Source organism: Tetranychus urticae, chromosome 1 (genome assembly GCF_039701765.1).
Source record: "Tetranychus urticae isolate SD_2017Ah chromosome 1, NJAU_TeUrti_SD_1.0, whole genome shotgun sequence".
NCBI lineage: Eukaryota > Metazoa > Arthropoda > Arachnida > Trombidiformes > Tetranychidae > Tetranychus > Tetranychus urticae.
In genome coordinates, this window is record NC_142958.1 from 6,019,446 (window position 1) to 6,035,759 (window position 16,314).

Here is a 16,314-nt window from a genome sequence, read left to right on the forward strand (position 1 = left end):
TACACAATTTATGAACAATTGAAATCACTTTTACAAATATTGTTGTTTTCCTTGAAACCAGGTAAATGATGATTATGAGGTTGAGCGTAATTACAATCAATAGTATGATTACATTCAGTGATTTATAAAAAGGGAAATCTCTTGACCATTTACTGTATAGAAATTATATCCATTAGTCCATGATTGTCGAGGTAGCTGTGAAAAATTTGATTGTTTCAAGAGACGGATTGAATCGTGTTTAAATAGTCGAATCAAGTTGTTTGAGAAAATAAATGCAATTACAATCAAATTCGTTGTTTTGTATGTAACAAACATTTTGATTGCTAAGAAAATTAGTGTTCAGTAATACTGACGATCATTTTTCGCACAAAAAATATAGCTGTTTATTTATAAAATAGTCTGAGATGAAATAAACTCTTTCCGAGGTTTTCAATTGATTGATTGAAACAAATGAGTATTGAATATTAGTTGATTAAGCATTTCATAAATCATGATGATTTACTTCCATTTTTTGTTGACTGTGTTGTTTCGCACTGCAACTGTCGACTGCAAGTGCAATAATTTTGTCTCAAGTCTCAGGTTGCCGTGATTTTGGCTTCAAGAAGAGCCTCTTCAATAAGTTGACGGTTGGAAATTCAACTAGCAATGCTGATACCATGGCAGCTGCATAGATTATTATGTATATTGGTAGATAATAGAAGAGCAAAACATCACTGGATGATGGAAAGATGAATGTACGAGCCGATGCAGATCGAAGACGAATAATCAGCATATTAATACATAGTACTGAAAGATTGATTCTGGAAAGAATGCGAAATGTTGGACGAGAGAGAAAATTGGAAACTGATGAGGCAAAACCCAATTTGAGAATCAAAATAATCCAAGCCCAACCAATTGCCCAAATGGTTTTTGAAACCGTACCATAAGCCAATGCAATTTTATATTCAGGGTCGATTCCAAATCGATTGACTACATATTCATACGTAAAGTTCAACGACAGGCAAAATATGCAAACTAACCAACCAAAGACGAGAGTAAACTTTAAATAAAAAGTAAAAAATATTAATAAAAGTACTAATGAAAGCATAAACCATTAGAGAATATGCCAAATATTCAACTAACTTGAGATAGCTTAAGCTTAGGGCGAGATGAAATATAACCGCATAGGACTCCGACGAAATATGGACTTATATGAGGCCAAGGTTTAAGATTAAAATCAAAGCTGTATTGTAAAAATGCTTTTCGTTGGTAATTCGTGGTAATCCATGTTGTCGGAATACCAAGGAAATGGATTCCAAGTCCTGATATGGCCAGTCCAACAAAAATTAAAATGATTGTATTGATGATGGACAGTTTTGGGTGATTTTTAAGGTAAGGTATCAGAACAAATAGGAATAAAATAGCGAGTGTGAAATCAGCGGCAAGATACCAATCGAAAAGAAGACAGACATTTACATCTTTTGAACTATCAAACCAAAATTGATTCAACAGCAATGTTGGAAGCCATGTTTTTTCACAAGATTGAACGATTGAACCAACTCCATTGTAGTCACTCCAAAAAGGTCCACCAAAATATTTGTGAACATGTTCGCTGAATAATACGAACTGTAAACATATAATCCATCCAAGAGTCGTGGCGAATCGAATCCATCTTCCAATTATATAAGTAATCAAGTTTAATCGTCTTTTACCAGAAAAGAAATAGTAGCCCATGAGAAGTCCAGTTACCATAAGGAAAAGGTCAACGGTGTAAGGCGCGAGAAAGAGGAAGATGAATATGGGATTGCTTGCAATTTGCATCAATTTGAATGAATCTATGTACAAGTTGTACATGTTTCCCATTTGGAAATGAATTATTATAACTAGGAGCATGGTGAGTACTTTGATACCATCAAGAAAGTTCATCGATTCATCGGCTGATGGTTTAATTGAAAACAGCTTTTTGCAGTTTTCTGACCAATTGAAAGAAGCTAAAAGAGAATCGTCAGGAGAACGAGTTCCTATGAAATTGAGAAAAATAATCAACAAAATGATCGAAAGACCAATCACTTCAGATGGACGCCATGGTATGCTGCTTGGACTTGAATAGCATAGATCAACATCGGCTGTTAGACCAGTGTTGAATTTATCATAGAGTTTACCGACAATGAAAGTCAACTCTTCTCTTGAACATTCATTAGGAACACACAAACCAGTCGTAATGTTCATTCGGCGAAGAAAATGAATATATTTTTGAAAATATTTGAATGGTTCACTTGTGAAATTGAACAATCGACTATCGTATGGGCGCATGAAACCTTCATAACCAGTCTCGTTGAATAGAGGTACATTTGTATAGAGAAGACAATACTGACTAGAATCTAATGAAACACAAGTATCAAATGATCCTAAATCAGTAAATGTTCCTGATAGTAATCCACTTGGCCATTTACCGCTTGAATCGAGCCCTAAAGAAATTTTAAAACATTATTATAAAATCAATTCACAAATGAAAAAAGTTAGGTCTAAAGTAATAAAATCAAAATTGATACCCACTTTGAACCGATGTTAAATCAAAATTAAGTAGACCATTTCTATAGTCGATCAACGCCGAGTGACACTTGGAGCTTAAACCAATTGATGACAGAATTGTTAAAAAGTCATTTTCATATTCACGAACGTAATTGATTACATTATGGTGAGTAAAATTTTCGATTTTACGCCATGAGTCAATGTAACGAGATTCAGTTGGTTGAATAAAATAGATGATTGAACCAAATGTTACCAGAATTGACAGCGAGTTTAGGAACATGCTTTAAAATTACTTGATTTAGATTGATTTAAGAATGAAAAAATGTATGTATGAATACCTAAATTGTGCACAACGAGAACAAATTTTCAAATGAAACCAATCGACAGAATTTGTCTCTTTTATAAACTAACGATTGAATGACTCAATAAATTTGTTTTGATTTACGGTTATCACTTGAACAGTTAGAAAAGGCCGGATTAGACAGGATTTATTGCATTTAAATGATTTGATTTTAAAACGTCAAAGATTCTGAAGTGATCGTGGCGAAGGTTTACTAGGTTTAGTTTAGGCTTGAAAAGCAGGTTCTCCTCTTTTATCGCAAAATCTTACAAAATTGCATTCAATGGTTCGCTGGGCTAATCTCTAAATTTATTCTAATATATGATTTAATCTTCATTTTTTACAACGGAACGAAAATTTTTTTTGTTTTTTGAGGTGTTAAACACAACGAGTACTGTAGCATTTAAATACCATTTGTAGCGTCCTCTCATTGCTAACCTTGAAGTTGAAAGGAGTTTATTAATTGAGTCAGCAATTAACATTTTATTTAAATTAGCATATTTTCAGCTGGATAATGAGGAAAATCGCAACTCGAATTCCTCATACAATGGGTTAATGATTTGCATAACTGAACATATCTAATGCCTAACTAGCTAGAAAATGTAGATTGACAAATCGTCCCGAAAATACTTGTCTACACTAGAATATAGCAATCTATGACTTATTACAGCATCATTAGTAATGAATTTATTGTATAAGATTATATTCATTGATACACGATTAGAATGATTGAGATGAAGTTTCTCCAAAAAATTGATTGTCGAGGCATCTTTGAAAAATTTGATTACTTCAAGAGACGGTTAGCTGAGATTGAATCGTGTTTAAATAGTCAAATTAAAGTTGTTTTGTGGTAATGATTTCGAGTTTTGAGCTCTAAAAATTTGTCATTTGTTTTATTAAAATAATTTTCAATGTATTAACCGAACTAACATCCTTGCACTTTAAGCTTTTGGAATTTCGATTTTCCTTTTCTTATTTGCGCTTTTAGATGATAAACTATTTGATAGAAGCCCAGTTTATGAGGAAATCAATTCAATTTGAGACAAAACTGCAAAGGCAATCAAAATGAAGCTCATTTTGGGCAAATGTGATGCATTTTTCAATTGAACACCTTTTTCAGTGTAAACTATTACCATGTCAACCTCCACTTTCAAGTCAAAGACGCTTTTAGATGCATCAATATTGATACTTGAATCACCCAACACAAAAGGAGTAGCCCATGAGCATATTTCGGAATCGATTATATCTGGTTCTATAAGTTGATTGTCGATAGAAATTCGATCAGTATCATTGCTAATGTAACCTTTTATTCCACCTGCATAACGATATGATTCAAATTGTAATTTGATTCCATCTTTTCTCGTTAGCGTTACAGTCAACTGATTACCATTGTCTTTCCAATAATAAAGTTGATAGCGAATTTGTTTTTCGGTTTGGTCAAAATTGAGCAGAAACACATCATTACCATGAACCTCATTGCAGCACTTAAGATACTGAGCGTGATAAATAGGAAGCTGACTAGTGTCTCGAGCAACTGAGATTCCCATTGAGTCGTGATAAAGTGTTATTGATTGTGAACTGTCTTTGAACAGATCTAAACCCTGTGGCCAGATAGGATCATCAATATTGAAAATCCAAGTACAATATAAAACACCATCCAAGTAATACGATGAACCAGTTATTGAATTGAAGCTGCCTCGATCATACCTTGCATAAGTTGACCCAAGAGACGATTTATAACAAGTATATAAATTTGCAGGATGTTTGCCAATGCTCGCTTTGATTGTTTTTTCATCATTTGAGGCTACATTATATCCTTTCAGGGTTAATTGGAGATAATCATATTCACCAAAAACTGGAATCACTTTGAATTGAGCTGTAACCAGATTATTGTTTGAGCAAACACCAGAACCATCACTTGATATACAATAAGTTTTGGTTAAACAATCATCATTACATTTAGCTTCAACTTGAAAATTAATTAGGATAAAAATGAACAACAATGAGAAACACTCTTTAATCATTTCTAAGAATTGGTGTGTTTTTCACCTACCTGTAGTTTGACACGTTAAAAGCTTTGGAAGCGACTAATTAATAATGGAAAAATTAAGGCGTATTTATCATATATTCATTGATTTTATCGTCTATTTGTTAATGAATCAAATCTATGATCTCCTTTAAACTCCGAGTTTATTGGGTATAAAATATTGAAATCTTTTCGTTACATAAACGATGTGCAATGTTTTGATAAAATGTTTTTTTCGGTTCAATGTGAAAATCTTGATATACAATCAATCCCTCACTAAATTATCTTGAAAAAGTCCAAGATTCCAATTTTTGATTTGGTTTGAAGTCACAAAATTTTCTGTCGCATTATTTTCTGACTTGAATTTTGTTTTTAATAAACTCTAGAATATTGCTGTATGCATCAAGAACTTGTACAAAATAAACTTGTATTGAAATATTCAAGTTGGCATTGTTTTAATTTGATCAAAAGATTATTATACAGCTACAGAAATTGAGTTTGCAAACATTTATCTTACTACTCTACCATACTTTAACACGAGTGGAGATAGGTCTGAAAAGAAGATTTTCCCTCCTTTTTAGCACGAAATTTTACACAGATGCTTTTAATGACTCGAATAATTTGAATTAGTAATGTTGAAGGATATCACAAACCATTTAAATATAATTTGAATGCGTCCACTCATTGCTTACCTTGAAGTTGAATGGAGTTTATTGATTGAGTGTAAAGGTTTTCATTTTTTTTGGTTGTAAAATGAGGAAAAATCTTGGTAAAGGAGGATGTCAAAAAGAATAGGCAATAATTTTCATAACTAGACGTATCTGAGGCCTAGATAAGAAATAAAATTGAATTGTCCAAGACAATATTCGTCTAAAACCGAGACTATCTATTCACTCTTGTCTACACTTGTTCATTTTTTGCCATTAAATTTTGAGCTAAAATGAACGCATCACTACAGTTCGCTTTAGGTTATTCTAGGAGCCTAAGTATGGTACCATTCAATGGTTTATGAATTAGGAAATCTCTTCAACTTAACCATCTGCATAGTTGGAATTATACTAATTGGTACATGATTATCGAGTAATATATGAAAAACTGATTATTTTAAGAAACGGATAGTTGAGATGAAATCGCGAGAAAAAATTGGTCAAGTCAAGTCAAGTTGTTTGAAAAAATAGATGTAATTATTACAATCAAATTCGTTGTTTTACATGTAAAATACATTTGTATAGCCAATAAAATTAGCTGTCGATATTTTTGTCTTTTTGAAAGTCAAACCTGAGTATCAGGTGAAAATAATATGCGTAAAATATATCATTATATGAATTCATGTCTATATCTGATTAACTGTTATTAGTAATAATTATTCTGGTAACAGCCAACTGCATGTCTGATGAATTGTCCTCACTAGGAGTTTTGTCGTTGTTTTTACTTGGTTTTCTGGAGAAAACTCTTCTCAGCAAATTAACGGTTGGAAATTCGACGAATACCGCCGATAAAATGGCCATGGCATATATTACTATATACAAAGGAAGATAGTGGAATAACAGAGCTTCTGTGTATGATGGATAAGTTAATACTCGAGTTGAGCCAGATCGAAGTCGAATGATGAGTAAGTTGGTACATAGAACAGTCAAATTAATCCTGGATAATATTTTAAATCTTGGATGCGAAAGAAATCGTGAAACTCTTGGGAAATAACCTAATTTAAGAACTAAAATGATCCAAGCCCAGCCTAATGACCAGATTGTCTTGGAGGCAATGCCGTAAGCTAGAGCAATTGGATATTCAGGATCGATTCCAAATCTATTAACAATATATTCATAAATAAAATTAGCTGATAAACACAAGAGACCTGTAATCCATCCAAGAGTTAGGAGTATCTGGAAGAAAAATGAAAGTGTAAATAATTATTCATAAAAATATCAAATTATTGGAAATACCTTCGATAGTGATAATTTTTGGTTGGATAAAATATAACCAAAAATGACTCCAACAAAATATGGACCCATATGTGGCCAAGGTTTCAAGTTGAAATCAAAACTGTATTGGATTAATGGTTTCATTTGGTAATTCGTAGCTATCCATGTTGTTGGAATACCAAGAAAATGAATTCCGAGTCCAGATATTACAAGTCCAGAAATAACGAGAATGAACGCATTAATGATAGCAATTTTACGATAATTTTTAAGGAATGGTAACAAAACCAACAAAAACAAGATTGAAAGCATAAAATCGGCAGCAAGATACCAATCAAATAACAAACAAACATTGGCATTATCAGAGCTATCAAACCAGAATTGACTCAGTAATAAGGTCATAAACCAGGTTTTTTCACAAGACTTTACGATGGAACCAATGGCACTAAGGTCACTCCAGAAAGGTCCACCGAAATATTTGTGAAAATGTTCACCAAATAACACAAATTGCAAGCAAATTATCCATCCAAGAAGGGCAGCAAAACGAAGCCAGCGCCCAGTAATATAATTCAAAATGTTGAAGCTTCGATTTCCGGAGAAGTAATGATAGCCCAATAGCAAGCCGGTTACCATGAAGAAGAGATCAACAGTGTAAGGAGCGACATATACAAAGATGAAACCTGGATTAGAGGCGATCTCGATGAAATTAAAAGATTCCTTGTACAGATTATACATATTTCCCATTTGAAAATGTGAAATAACGACAAGAACCATAGTAAAGACTTTGATTCCATCAATAAAATCTATTGTTTCGCCAGATGAACTTGAAACTGTGAGTAGTTTTCGAAGATTCGCGCCACAGTTGAAGCATTCTCCTACAATACAATTTTTTGACACGAAAAGACCGGTAATATTGAGAGCTACTATTATTAAAATAATTGCCAGTCCAATGACTTCAGATGGTTTCCACAATACGCTCTTTGGTTTAGAATAACAGAGATCCACATTAGCAGTAAATCCAGGACTTAATTTTTCGTAGAGTTTACCGACAATGAAAGTCAACTCTTCTCTTGAACATTCATTAGGAACACACAAACCAGTCGTAATGTTCATTCGGCGAAGAAAATGAATATATTTTTGAAAATATTTGAATGGTTCACTTGTGAAATTGAACAATCGACTATCATATGGGCGCATAAAACCTTCATAACCAGTCTCGTTGAATAGAGGTACATTTGTATAGAGAAGACAATACTGACTAGAATCTAATGATACACAAGTATCAAATGATCCTAAATCAGTAAATGTTCCTGATAGTAATCCACTTGGCCATTTACCGCTTGAATCGAGTCCTAAATAAGGAAATAAAAATCAGTTTAGAGTTGAAAGAAGTAAAAGGGTCAAAAAGGTCAAAAGGTACAAAAGGGTAACTTACGTCCAACAGATGTTAATTCAAAATTAAGAAGACCATTTTTATAATCAATCAGCGCTGAGCGACATTGCGAGCTCAAACTATCAGATTGGATGGTTGATAAAAAGTCATTTTCATATTTACGAACGTAATTTATAACATTATGATGAGTAGCATTTTCGACTTTAAGCCACGAGTCAATGTAACGAGATTCAGTAGATTTGACCATACAGGTAAATAGTCCAATTTTCATAAAAGTTGATAGAGCAATAAACCACATTTTTAATTAGGTTGATGGTCAAAGGGATAAAAGTCAATAATTTCTAACGTTTAATATAAAATTGTGGATTAAAGTAAGTAACATTGAATGTATAGATGAAGCGGGAAAACAATGAATTACACAATGGGCATAGAGATAAAACAATAATCACTTTAAGTCAAAAATTATACTTCATCAACGTTCGATAGTAAACTTGGTATGACTAGATTGTTCAACTAGAAGGGTTAATAAATAGATGATTAGACATCAGGTGACAAAGCAACGTTTTTTGATCATTTCTCAAGGGATATTGATTGGAAGCCTGGATAAAATAGTTTTGTTGATAACAATCTCTAACACCATTGGACGATTTTTGAAGTCTCAGAAGATAAAAATTTTAAACTTTTTAACAGTAAACTGGAGTAAAGAAGCAACATTGGCCAATCAAAATAAAATGTTTACTGCTTTTGACAGTTGAATTAATTCAGTGTTTACTGAAAACATTAAAATTTAATTTAACCAATTGGATTGAAAACAATTGATTGTCCAATTCAACCAAATATTTGTTTTACTTTGGATTACAAAAGTTGGCAAGTCGATGCTCTATTTTCTTGATTTATCAAGTGTAATTGGTTCATAATTTGAAAAAAGGAAATAATTTACTTTGTAGGTTACTTTACTCTTTGATTTTGATTAGAAATATATTTAAATTGTGATAATTGTACTTTAATATTAACGATCAAAGAAAATTTGAATGCAAAGATAAGTGTTAGATATAACTTATGCTTCATGCTTTTTATGCTGTTTACTTTAAGGGAATACAGCATCACCTGGTTCATAGTAACCGCTAAATTTGTTTTAAAAGTCGGTTATAAACTACTGTCTTATTTGATCTAATCTTTTTTACATTTGTTTTTATTGAATCTAGTTGATTCTATACTATAAACAATTTTAATCATGTCTCCAGCTGCCAAATCATCTATTACCCTGAAAGGATCTGTTGCAATTGTTACTGAATTTCTTGGTTAGTATATTTTTGTTTATGCTTTGCTTTATCTCATTTTCAATCCGTTTATTTAACGCTTTTTTTTGTTTTCACTTTGCATTTCTTTGTCTTTTCATCTTTTAATTTGATTTATTATTTTTTGATTGATTAATTATTGCTTTTCTTCTCATTTATCAACAGAATTTGGAATAAACTCTATCCTTTTTCAGCGTGGCATCTACCCAAATGACCATTTCGTCCAAGTTCAGAAGTATGGCATTCCAGTGATGTTGACCAATAATGAGGAAGTTAAAAAGTTTATTAGAACAATTTTAACTCAGCTACAGAAATTTACTCTGGATAAATGTGTTCATAGACTTGTTTTGGTAATTGTTGATGTTAGAACAAACGAAACAATCGAAAAGTGGGATTTTAAAATTGAATTAACAACCAATGACGACGAAGTTACCAATGAGAAAACTGATCTCAATGAGATTCAGAAAAATATTCGCGATGTGATCCGTCAGATTACAGCTTCAGTTAGCTTCCTACCTTTCATTGATAAACTTTGTTGCTTTGATATTTTGTTGTACACTGACAAAAACACCCTTCTTCCATCGGACCAGTGGAGTGATGGTAAACCACCAATAATTGCCAGAGAAGAAAAAGTCCAATTGAGAAGCTTCAGTACAGGAATCCACGAAATCGATACAATTGTTGCTTACAAGAAAGAAGCGGTTTGAAGCGAACATAATTTTGAAAATTTGAAAAACGCTTCAAACGGCTTTTCTGCATCAAAATGGATCTTGATTTAATCCTTGGATCTTATTGTTTATTACCTCAATTTCAAAAATTTTTACTATTCTGTATTATCTTTTATCTTATGTGAATACATTTTAATATTTCAAAAGGACCAAAAAAATTTTTATTCATACAACAGTGTCTTTCTGTATAGAATATCAAATTGTGATTCCGACGTATTTTTAAGTCAGAATGTTATCGAATACAATTGAATATGATTTAGGTTGATAAAATAAATCAATACATGTATTATAATAAAGAAAAAGACATTTTCTATTAAGTAAGGTGTTGGTTTTTCCTGAAATTAATTTCCAATGTCAAGCTGTCAAAAGATGAAGCAAATGTAGTAAGTGAGATATTTATATTAAAATCAGTATTATTATTAGTATTGGGATTAGTAATTATAATAAACATAGCTTATGAATTGCTGATCTATTGACAACAAAGATTATACCAAATTAGAAAGAAATTAAAATGTAACGAACAAAATCTACAAAAGCTAATGTGAATTTATTTTTTTCAAGCAAATCTTGGTTTACATTAACTTGACTTTAATCAACTTTACGGGTAAATAAATTATATAATGGGCTATTTTGATATGAGACAATTTAATGAAAACGCTAGAATAAAGGTGTAACCCTGAAAGAAACGAACTTTCTAGAATAAAGTGTTTGAACTTGCTACTGTATCCTTGTTTAAACTTATTATAGATTATTGAGTTTGGTTTTATGTGTTTCAATACAATCTCCTAAATATCTGTTTTTTTACTCGACTGATTAATTTAGTTTATCAATAAAAAAAAGTATCTTTTCCACAAAATTATTCAATCTTGTAAGGATTAACTCTCTAAGTCTAATTCAATCCTGTCTACTTATTCGTTTAATACATAAACCTTTTCCATTTTACCTCTACTCGTGTTACTCTCCCTCTCTCTCTCTCTCTTTATCTCTCTCTTTAACATCTGATTGCTTTTTCTTTGTGATATTTTTGTTTAAAACTGGTTTTGGATTTCCCTTTCAAACACATTTCAACCACCACCTTATCTAATTACCAGTGAAATTGTGATTAAGTCAATTGTTCATCTATAATATTTATTGTCAAAAATCATGGCCCGACCAGAGGAAGCTGATCCTAGATGGATTGTTGAGGAGAGACCTGATGCTGCAAATGTTAATAATTGGCATTGGTATGTTTTTCTTACTGATTATTTATTTTATTTTTTTCTCTGTCTTGTTTTTGTCATGTTTATATTTCCATGTATTAAAATATCAGTCAGTCTAATCTAATTTTAATAAATTGTAGTCTAGATTAGTTACTTGCATAGATTAGAGGTTATCCAGAAATGTAAATATTTTTTTATAAGGCATTGGGTGTCTGCCTAAGCAGCTGATCCATAATCTTTGAGTATTTTTTATTTCTTCTGTGCTTATTTTTGTACTACTTATTCATTGTTTCATTATCTGTATGATTATGTAGGCTAGGTTTTTTATCGAGGCTACTTTCAATTGACGGCTTAGCTAAACATTTACCATGTTTCATGTGAATAATCTTCACCAACCTAAGCCTTTTTGTATAGAATAGTTTGCGTTCTGTGCTTTATGTTTTCCGTTTTCTATTTCTGATTTTCTGGATTTTTTGCTAATATTTCTCATCAAGCTTTCCTTTGGGTCCTCATATCAAATTGACTCACAGACCAAATAGTGCTTTCAAAGTCATAAAGAGGGAAAAATCAATGAATCAGTTGGAGCAAAGCGTTACGTTAAGATTATGCATGTATAATACGTTCAACTGCAATTGTTTGATAAATGCACCACTATCGATGTATCACAATCTTCACAAGTTCATGATTCTTGTTTATCATTCATTTGAGTCGCAGTTTTGAGATGTCATAAGTAAAAAGTCAAAAAACAGATGATCGAAAGATCTAGATCTAACTTTTCTAGCCACACTTTGATCTCCCTGTTTCAAGTTTGCTTGTTTGTTTGATATTTTTTGATTTAGCTTCAGGTTAATTGTTATATAATTTCATATCCCCATGTCAGTTGCAAAACTTTTTGCTGCGTAAACAAAGACACATTTATTTTTTCAAAAGCAGTTAAGCTGACGCTTTTTAACATAAGCCATAAGATTTTTGTATCTCCTCTCTTCATTTCATGTCTAATTTCCTCAAATCAATATGACATTCTTTTTTGATAATCCTTTACTAATAATTGCTTTCGAACTTTTTCTCTTCAGGACTGAAAAAAATGCAACTGAATGGTCTAAAAATAAAATTAAAAGTCTTCTCGAGAACTTGATAATTGACGAATCTGGTCTTGGAACATGCAAACTAACCGAAATTTCAAGCATAGAAGGTGAAGCTTTCGCCAATAATCGTAAAGCAAAGTTAATCTTCTTTTACGAGTGGAATATAAAAGCTAAATGGGAAGGTAACTTAAATGGATCGACTGCAGAGAAAACTGTCACAGGCGAAATCGAAATACCCAATTTGTCCGAAGAAAATGACCCAGAAGAAATTGAAGTTCAAGTTTTCGTGAAAAAGGGCGAGAACACTGTTGATGGTGATGCTTTGAAAGAACTAATGAGACATAAAGGAACCACATTGATTCAAAACAAACTCGGAGATTATATTAGAGAATTGAAGCAAGATTTCGCCAAAGATTTAATTTTGCCTACAAAAGATGCAAAGCAGGGCGGAAGCGTTATCAAGCATGTTGGTAAATCGCACGTGAAATCTAATTCTACCAAGATTAATGGTCTTAATAAAGACCCCAAAGATGATGAAGTTAAATCGCAATCTTTTAAAACAGTTAAACTTACCGATCATATGAAATGCCGAGCAGAAGAGCTTTTCAATTCCTTCACTGTACCTGAATTAGTTTCTGCATTCACCAGAGGAAATGCAATCGTCGAACCTCACGAAGGTGGAAAATTTAGTCTATTCGATGGAAATATAAACGGAACTTTTACCAAATTGCAACCTCACACATGTATTCAACAAAAATGGAGATTTAAAGCCTGGCCAGAGAATCATTTTTCAGATGTAAATATAACATTTGATGAAAAATCGGATGAAACTATTATTACTGTGGAGCAAACAGGAGTACCAAGTTCTGATTATGAAAGGACTGAAACAGGATGGAGAACTTACTATTTTGAATCAATAAAGAGGACTTTCGGATTTGGTGCAGCTCTTTATTAACGAAAATCCTACCTGAAAATATCTTCTTTGTTGATCATCTTTTCATTTAAATTTCAGTGGAATTTGAACGATAATTTAACAGGGAACTTTTTGTATCGAATAATTTTCTCTATTTGGTCTTCAATCCTAAAATATGCCAGTAACTTCTTCTGTTAGCCCATTGCTGCGATTATCTTCACTTTTCTTTGGCTCATAATGACCGTAATTAACAGTACTCGTTTTACTTGACATGTATTCTTGACCAATCTTTAGTCAATTTCACCATAGGACCGCACCAATCGATAAGGAGGTTTATATTTTTCGAGCTATGTGTCCAAAAGATATTACAAGAACCAGTTTTTCCACAAACTCTTTTGGTTTCAACAAAGCTGGAAGCTAATTCACCATTTTCATAAAAATTGGATTGACAACTGTTCAAGTAGTCAATAGACTTAAGATGATTTTTTTCTTTTCCATCTGAAAATTTTGAAACATTGTTAACGAAAGAAGATAATCGAATTAAATAAAACCGAGAAGATGAATATACATCCAATTCAATAATTTCATATCATTTCAAATATTCTCTATGATTATATTTCTAACTCATGGAAAGCTGTCCTCGAAGTAATAAGGCGAAATAAAAAGTGAATATCTTGCGCTCAGTTCTAAAATCTCGCTCTTTGTTTGCAATTTGTTTGCAATTAAACAGGAATAAGGGTACCGAATATACTCAAGAGCAGAATCTAACAGATGGCTTCATAAAGCATGACCGTTCAAGGAAAGGGATTGCTACAAGAGTTGTCCAAGTTGCAACTAATCAAGCTTTCAGTTAACCTAAGGTGATTAAATAAGTGCATGATAAAATGTACTCAATATCAAAATTACCTAATTTAATGTAATCTTTGATTTCATTCAACACGATGTCATTCATGAATAGATCTAGGATTCATATCATGTTAAGACATATTTATATACTGAATCAGAGTTATCGTAGCTTCAACATCTCTGATTAATATGATAAATGTTGCCAAGATCAATATTTGTATAAACTCAGTTAGCTAGATAAACCTAACTACAATAACCGTGGTAATTAATAACCGCAATAATTAACATTCACAATCGCTTTAATCAGATGCACGCATTTTTAAGTACTAACATTTAAGTTATACATTTCAAGTTCAAAAATCACATTGAGATTTATGTTCATGATCCAACTCATCATGATTTTTTACTGTGATTCAGCCTAACTTGAGAATGACTCAATGTTATACTAATGAAAATTAACATTGAGATGGATGTTTTTTTGTTACAAGATTTATACGTATGTAAATTATGAAAAGATTATTAACTAAAATTCAATTTTATTGAAGTGTTTTATTACTTAATTTAGTTTTGTTCAAACAGTGTACATTTTAAGTTATTTTTGATGATTCTCGATGAACTTTTCTATTTTTTTGACAACATTATCTCTGTTTTTCGGTGATTTCATAGAAGCAGATATTTTGGCTATCTTTTCAGCATATGATGGGTTTGATAATGTTTCATCAATAATTTTTAAAACTTTTACTTCGTCAATTTCATGAAGATTGATTCGAGAACCAATTCCACAATCAACAGCTCTCTGAGCATTATCAAGTTGATCCATGAAAAAAGGAACCACAATCAAAGGTTTTCCAGCATAAATAGTTTCCAAAAATGTATTGTTACCACCATGAGTTATAACCAAATCAACAACATCGAGAATAGCTATTTGATTGACATAATTTTCACCCCACATGTTTGGCCCTAATTCAAGTTCGTCTCCTTTAGGCCCTTTAGAGACGATGAAACGATGAGGACATTTCGACAAGATTTTAATGAAACTTTTCATCAAATCTATTTGAATGGACCCACAGGAACCCAGTGAAAAGTAAACCAATTTTCCTGGTAAATGCTTCAATGATTCAGGGATAATGAATGGTTCCACATTATCTGGTCTGCGAATAGCACAATCTAAACGAATCCATTTATCAGATCTCATTGGACCGATTTCATGGTAATCTAAAAGTTCAGGATAATGATAAATACCAAGTTGTTCAGGTTCACCATAAAACCAATTCTCAATTCTTGCATCTTGAATAGCAGGCAAAGGTAATCCATTAGATCTCCACCAAGAATATATATTTTCACGGTAAGCTTTTGAAGCTACACCAAACAACTCTCTGAACTTATTCCATTTTTCGGTATCTGTCTCTTTCACTGAAAAACCTGACCATGCTGGTGGTCCATTAGGATAGAGAGGAAGTGGGTTCATCGAGAGAAGTAATGCACAAGGAAAAGGTGCTCCATGAAAAGCTGGTTGCTTCATAATAAAATCACCAATGAACAAGTCGAAATTATTGGCATTTTCTTTGAATATAGCTTTTAGTGCACTAGTATTGCGTTCATATACATTAACCATGGAGCCAAAAATTTCGATTTCTTCTGGTGTCCAGTCTTTGAAGATGGATAATGCATCAGCTCGAAATTTATGTAAAAAATGATCGAGCCATTCAGGTGCTGAGGCAGGTTGGACATTCTCATAGAGTTTTGCATCAAAAGGAATGAACTTGAAGTTTCGTTTTTCAGCAAGCTTTTTGTAATGAACATGATTAGTGAATGTTATTTGATGTCCATATGAAGCAAGGATCTCACCCAAAGCCAGTGTACAGTTGACATGTCCGAGTCTATTGAATAAGTGAATGTTTTAAAATTTAATTGACAAGAATATTAGTTAAATTATAAAGCTAATTATGAATATATTCAATAATTAATACGGATCATAAATTACTTACGCGTCGATACTTGACATAAGAATACGATATTTTGTTTTACTGGTCATTTCTATTATTAATAGTTCAAT

The 16,314-nt window shown here is 32.1% G+C and overlaps 5 protein-coding genes across 5 annotated transcripts; 2 read left to right on the forward strand and 3 right to left on the reverse strand.

The window, feature by feature from the left end:
* Positions 1 to 413: 413 nt before the first annotated feature.
* Positions 414 to 2,880, reverse strand: LOC107362745 (uncharacterized). Its single transcript, XM_015929867.3, has 3 exons — positions 2,536 to 2,880; positions 1,123 to 2,447; positions 414 to 1,039 (listed from the first exon to the last, which is right to left on the reverse strand). Exons 1-3 carry the CDS (start codon positions 2,789 to 2,791, stop codon positions 569 to 571), a joined length of 2,052 nt encoding a protein of 683 aa, XP_015785353.2. The 5' UTR covers positions 2,792 to 2,880; the 3' UTR covers positions 414 to 568.
* Positions 2,881 to 6,039: 3,159 nt separating this feature from the next.
* LOC107362510 (uncharacterized) lies at positions 6,040 to 8,674 on the reverse strand. The gene is made up of 3 exons (XM_015929597.3): positions 8,232 to 8,674; positions 6,821 to 8,148; positions 6,040 to 6,760 (listed from the first exon to the last, which is right to left on the reverse strand). Exons 1-3 carry the CDS (start codon positions 8,485 to 8,487, stop codon positions 6,221 to 6,223), a joined length of 2,124 nt encoding a protein of 707 aa, XP_015785083.1. The 5' UTR covers positions 8,488 to 8,674; the 3' UTR covers positions 6,040 to 6,220.
* Positions 8,675 to 9,366: 692 nt separating this feature from the next.
* mad2 (mitotic arrest deficient 2) lies at positions 9,367 to 10,532 on the forward strand. Its single transcript, XM_015929599.3, has 2 exons — positions 9,367 to 9,490; positions 9,653 to 10,532. The coding sequence occupies exons 1-2, from the start codon at positions 9,424 to 9,426 to the stop codon at positions 10,192 to 10,194; spliced, it is 609 nt and encodes a 202-aa protein (XP_015785085.1). The 5' UTR covers positions 9,367 to 9,423; the 3' UTR covers positions 10,195 to 10,532.
* Positions 10,533 to 11,240: 708 nt separating this feature from the next.
* On the forward strand, positions 11,241 to 13,986 carry LOC107362511 (activator of 90 kDa heat shock protein ATPase homolog 1). The gene is made up of 2 exons (XM_015929598.3): positions 11,241 to 11,438; positions 12,488 to 13,986. Exons 1-2 carry the CDS (start codon positions 11,359 to 11,361, stop codon positions 13,452 to 13,454), a joined length of 1,047 nt encoding a protein of 348 aa, XP_015785084.1. The 5' UTR covers positions 11,241 to 11,358; the 3' UTR covers positions 13,455 to 13,986.
* Positions 13,987 to 14,850: 864 nt separating this feature from the next.
* On the reverse strand, positions 14,851 to 16,293 carry LOC107362269 (uncharacterized UDP-glucosyltransferase YdhE-like). Its single transcript, NM_001323123.1, has 2 exons — positions 16,247 to 16,293; positions 14,851 to 16,138 (listed from the first exon to the last, which is right to left on the reverse strand). Exons 1-2 carry the CDS (start codon positions 16,291 to 16,293, stop codon positions 14,851 to 14,853), a joined length of 1,335 nt encoding a protein of 444 aa, NP_001310052.1.
* Positions 16,294 to 16,314: the final 21 nt, after the last annotated feature.